Genomic DNA, 5,933 nt, shown 5'->3' with positions numbered 1-5,933 from the left:
AAGGCAGGGCAGCTCTCCCGCCTGTGCACCCCCTTTGCTTTGAAAATAAAGGATTTTGCTCTGAATGAGAGGTGTAAAATAACCGTTTACAGCAAAAGCTGCTCTTCTTTTTCAGTGAAACGCTGTCTTACAAATGAACCTTGAAATGAGCTCACAGAGCAGAGGCCAGCAGGGCAGCGAGCACTCTGCAAGCAAGGGGCTCCCCAGAGTCTTGGGGCTCAGCTGGGGCTCTGGGGCTGGGCACCGGGGGCCACCAAGCTGCTCCCCGCCCTCCCCAGCACCTCCCCTCAAACACACACAGCCTGTGCTTGTTTCAATGCACCAGTGCAGCCCCTTGCAAAAGAGTCCTGAGGAGCCAGATGCACCTTTAAGGTTGCTGCCAGCCCCAGCCATTCCATGAAGGCAGGTCGCCAGCATTGGGGCTGGGGCAGAAGGGGCCCCCAGGCAGAGGGGGGAGGTTTGAGAATGGCTACGAGGGGACACACAGCCCACGACTTCGCACTCCAAACCCTCCTTGCCAGTCTCTGGAGAGTGGAAAATCCTCCAGTTTCCTGTGCAGAGGACAGATCTGATATAAGGTGCCCATCCCTGCTCCTGTGCTGCATCACCATCACTTGGCACGAAGGACAAACTGTCCCCTCCCATGTCCTCCTCTCCCTGAGAAACAAACTCCATCCCATCTCAGGCTCTCCCTCATGCACCCTTGCCAAGTAGGGCGCTTATAAAACCGAGCAACTAGACCCAGTGCCTGCATTTGACTAACAACCCCTGCCTGCAAGATACCGCATCTGGGGACATGTTTTCATCAGGAGCCCAGGCAGCAGTGCGTGCAGACACACTGCAAATATGTTTGCATTCACACACATACAAACATACACCCACACAGTGTTTAAGCAAGGGACATGATGTCCTTGCTTTTATTCCTGGGGTACATCACCACCTACGGTTGAAGGGGTGGAGTGAGGGCTCTGCAGCTGCAGCGCTGTGCTGGGCGATGGGAAATCCCAAGAGCAGCTCGTGGTGGCTTTTGGTGCTTCTGAACCACTCGAGCTTCTTCCTGTCCATTTAAATAAGGTGGCACATTCAACACCACCCTAAAGGGCTTCACCTCCGTGACTCAACAGGACACTGCCAGATCCTGCTCATTAGCAAAGCAACTGTCAGAAAGCAAAAGCACAGTCATGAAAGATGCCTTCATACTCCCCCTCAAAACCAGACAGAAGTGAGGAAGCATAAAGGCACATTCTCATCCTGTGCCAAGTCTGCTTTGAAGGCCCATGTGCTTCCGCACTAGCATTTCAGAGGATTAGAAACAAACAAAAACACCCTCCCCCCCGCAAAGCACCCAAGACTCCTGGCAGCATGAAAGGGGGAAAAAAGCAAACAAGTAAAAGTCCCACAGAATTAGCAGGACCAAACTCACCTCTAGGTTGCTTGCATGTGCAATTGTCTGTAAGTTTAATATTAAATACTACACGGCAGTCAAAAATTAGAAGAGCTTCGTATTTCCTACATCTAGCTGCATACAGCAGAGAATTTGGGTTCTCAAGAGGCAAATGAAGTGCTTTCCCTAGAGGATTTTTTGATGAATACAATGTTTCTGTAGCTGTCTGCTGTCAACAGTTTTTAATCGATCGTCGTTGCCTTGCAATAACAACTCCCAGGAGCATGAACTGGTCGATCAAGCACTCTATTATTAAATTAAGAGGCTGCCTCAAAGATTTAAAGTGATTGAGGCTCAGGTTAGCAGGTAAAAAGCAGCGCTGGCTCAAGGAGATGCAGGGAAAAGAAAGACACATGGGAGGCATTTTCCTAGGTGTAACTCGACTGGTTCCCAGCTATTGTTTTCCTCCCTGGGAATCTGTGCAAATTGAGCAAGGAGCCACGCAAGCTGCTCAGAGCGCGCCCATTTTGCTTCCCTCCTTCCTTAACAAAAGATCCCTACAAAGCAAAGCTTTGGAGGCTGGACATCTGTCGCCGTTTGGGGGGGCTGGCGTGGTCATTGAAAAGATGCAGTGACCTGTCAGCTTTGATTGATGGCCACAAACCTCTGGGCTCGACCCCTCGTGTGGGAAAAGAAGTCCCGCCAAGGCAAGGCCCCTTTCACATGCTAATTCTGGGTTATAAATACAGCAGAGGAGCAGAGGAGAGGCAGAGAGCCTGTAGGGACAGGGAGCGACCTACTGCCCGAGTGCCTCCTCCGCGCCCCTGTCCTCGAAGCGTGCCAGGGCGGCCAGGCTGGATTACAATGACTGCCACAGCCACAGCCGGCGGCGTGCACAAGCTCTCCAGCACCAAGGAGGAAAGGAAGGTAGGTCCCAGGGGAAGCCCACGCGCGGATGGACGCTGGAACTCGGCAGGTGAACGATGGGGGCTACGGACTTCTAGGAAAGACAAACACAACATTTGCATCCTCTTATTATACAGATGCTTTCTCTGAATTTAACCCACGTGGGTGTTGGTGTTTTTTTTTTTCTGCTTCCTTTCTCTGCCTTAGAAAGGTTTCTGTCTTTTGGTTTCAGTTGGGTAAGCTGTGGTTAATAGGAGTGTAAGTAAGAGAATTCAGACCTAGCACAGCCCAAAGGACAGGCCCTTACCAGAGCTAGAGACCAGAGCTCCCCATCTGTAACCTGCCGAGTGCCGCATCGCTGCGTGCTGGTTTCGCGCAGGGATGCGACCTTCCTGGCTCCAGGGAAGCCCACACAGCCCTGTTAGGCCCTCGCTCCACTGCAGCAGAGAGGTGAAAAAGAAATCATCTGCAATTCTTCCTCCTCCTCCTCTTCTCTTCCTTGCCAGCTAAGGAAGCCTCTCATTGAGCGGAAGCGAAGGGAAAGGATTAATAACTGCTTGGACCAACTGAAAGAGACCGTTGTGGGCGCGTTTCACCTGGATGTAAGTGCTCACTTTTACACAGATTTTGTCCTTCTGCTGATGGGGATTGTTTGGCTTTTGGGGGGACAGGCAGGGGGCTTTGTCTTTTGGGAAACTTGGCATTGCACAAATACATCATGGCCTCTCAGCTGCTGAACTCTCTCTTTATTAGCAGTCTAAACTTGAAAAAGCAGACATCCTCGAAATGACAGTCAAACACCTTCAGAACATCCAAAACAGCAAGTTGATGGGTAAGTGCACCTTCCCTACAGCTCCCGATGCTCAGGGCAGCCCTGGGGGTGTCAGGAGAGCACAGCTCCAAGCCTTTAGCTGGCAGCTTGGCGAAAGCCTCCTTCAAACCTGTTGAGGCCCGAGTTGAGGTCTGGGCTTGGCTTTCACCACTAGATGGGGAGATGGAGCTGAACACTTGGTAACCCACGGAAGCTTTTTCTTCCAGTGCCGGTTTCTCCTTTTGTTCCTTTTTGGCTCTGCTTGCTGGTGGGCAGCAGGATGCTGGGGTGGCCTGGCCAGGCAGCTCACTCCCCGCACCACCTTCCCCTGAACCTTGCAAAGCACTAACATATCATAAAGCCCAAGCGATTTAAATCAGGCTGAAAACAGGGCAGGAAGCAATCTACCTACTCTACTCCAGGAGCCAGTATCTTGGCCTTACAGAACACATTTTTCAGTGTTTCCCAGCATCTTAAAAGGGCCCCAAAAGGCAGCTATAGACTGGCAGGGAAGCTCCCTGAGATATCCATGTTCCAGTGGGAAACTCCAGCAGGACACCTGAGCCCTGTACCCGCTCCAGCCTGGACCCCAGCACTGCTCTGACTTGCACAATTTGCAGAGCTTTTGCCTCACCCTGGGAGCAGCAGGGCCCTGACCTGCTGCAGCCCCCCTGCAACAGTTTCAGCTGGAAGCTCAGTGTGGTTTCAGCAATAAGCCCCCACAGGGGCCAATGCAGACAGGACCCTATCAAATGTTTTTAAGTTGGAAGCGCAGGTTTTACACACTTACCAACTCCAGTTGCCTTCTGTTCAATGCAGCTGATTCCAAAGTGGGCCTTGAAGCTCAGCAGAGGTACAGCACTGGATACATTCAGTGCATGCACGAGGTCCACAACCTTCTCCTCACCTGCGAGTGGATGGACAAGACACTTGGGGCCCGACTGTTAAACCACCTGCTGAAATCTTTACCGAGGTCTGGTGAAGACACCTGCAAAGCAGCATTAAGATCTTCGAGCCCATCTCAGCAGCCTCTCTTGACGCCAAAAACCCCACTGGGCCCTAAGGGGAACACTCCCAGCACAAATCCATCTCAGGAGCACTTCTACCCAGTGGAGAACAAACAGGCTTTCAAAAATTCATTCCAGCTGCCGTTGCTGTCGGTTTTCAGCCAGGTCGATGCTGTGCCTCCCAGACAGGTCCTGCAGCTGAATTTTTCCCATAATAACCCTAGTATGGGGTCATTAGATATGTGGAGACCATGGTAAAATGTGTTTTCAAATGTTTATCCTAACCTTAGACACTTATGTATGTATCTTATAGATATGTTTCTTTAAAACACTTGTGGAGCAAGTCTGTTCCTGTAGGTGTACTAAAGACCAGGGTACTTCAAGCCGAAGTAAACCTATGTGTAGCCTGCATTGTAGAAGGCTGCTATTATTTTGTATTTATTTAATACGTCTAAATTATTGTATAGAATCCTCTCATGTTCTTTAGTGTATATTAATTATATAACTTTCTTGTCTTACATTCCTAAAATAATTATCTTTCTATTAATAAAGAAACAAGACAATGAGCAACAACCCCTCTTACACCAAGCTTACCTCTCGGGTCTCACGTCGCAGCTGAGATCACTTCACTGGATAAAGAAGTAAACAGTCAATTTCTTCTTCCTTTTTTTTTTTTTTTTTTTTTTTTAATAGTATTATTGTGCAACTATTTCAGTTCTGATTCCTGTAACAATGCTGCAATGGTTAGAAAAAAAAAAGAAAGGGAAAGATGTTGTTTAGACGTTTTAGACTGTTCAGACATACTATCTGTATTGCTCACCTTAGATGTGCTGTTTCCAACGCCTGACCATGCTGATACAACTGTTAAATTAGTGAGCTAAGTGTAAATATATGTTACATATTGTTACATTTAGGAATTTTTATTTTGTTTATTCTAAATAAACTTTTGGAAGATAATGATTGATATTTCTCCCAGCCTTGTTCTGTCTGCTCTGAGTACACAATACTTGGGGATCTGCTTTTGTTTTCTTCTTTCACAAACAGTTTTCCTGGAAGCAATTGAAAGTGTTCAGGTTTTTTGACCCTGATGCTTTGTGGAAAAAGCAGCACACACATGCTCACACACACACACACAAAGAATCACCTGGATCATGGTAATACTTAAAAGTTACAAAAAAAAAAAAAAAAAAAAAAAAAAAACAACCTACAAACAAGAGTTGGGCTTATCAACCTGGGCCAGCACTTGAGGTTTTACTTATAAGGGAGTTGCAGACAGACTCTGAAGGGCAGAAGGTGAAATAACCTACGAGTAAGATCGGGACAAATCTGCTTAACTTGTTGACAACATTTGGTCACAGTTTTTCAACTCAAAGGCAGTTAAAAGCCCTTCACAGTTAAAAGAAAAGAGCAAGGATCTCTTAAACAAACACTGTGCATACTAAATAATGGATCCCCAGTTCAGAGAGACTAATTATGCAGTGTGATCTATTTGATGATGTGTTGAAAGAGTGAAAAACATCACCTCTGGCTTTAGCATCCTTTTCTGTGAAGCTGTCCCTTTCATCCATCACTCCTGAAGAGCTATTAGAAGTGGTAACATAAGGGTGGTAGGAGCAACAACTGGCTTACATGAAAAGAGGCAGCACTGGTGTGTAGCAGCGCAGATTTCTTGAACTGGAGGGTAAGAAAGCAATTCTGTATGAAATGTAGAACTGCACATACTTTAGTGCAACCTCAGTTCCCACTCTCTGACTGAAAATAAGGACTCCCCCAAGATGAAATTAACTTTCAGTGAAGGGAACCTCCAGAGGAACAGCAATATAGA

At 47.6% G+C, this 5,933-nt stretch overlaps 1 protein-coding gene across 1 annotated transcript; it reads left to right on the top strand.

Moving 5' to 3' along the window:
• Positions 1-2,248: 2,248 nt before the first annotated feature.
• On the top strand, positions 2,249-4,366 carry LOC311212485 (transcription factor HES-4-B-like; the record flags this gene model as incomplete). Its single annotated transcript, XM_084291875.1, has 4 exons — positions 2,249-2,311; positions 2,797-2,892; positions 3,044-3,122; positions 3,921-4,366. 4 exons carry the CDS (start codon positions 2,249-2,251, stop codon positions 4,364-4,366), a joined length of 684 nt encoding a protein of 227 aa, XP_084148001.1.
• Between the last annotated feature and the right edge of the window lie 1,567 nt (positions 4,367-5,933).

Source organism: Netta rufina, assembly GCF_964035555.1.
Source record: "Netta rufina genome assembly, chromosome: 9".
Taxonomy (NCBI): domain Eukaryota; kingdom Metazoa; phylum Chordata; class Aves; order Anseriformes; family Anatidae; genus Netta; species Netta rufina.
The sequence above is the reverse complement of the archived record's forward strand: the minus strand, read 5'-3'. Positions and strand labels throughout refer to the sequence as shown.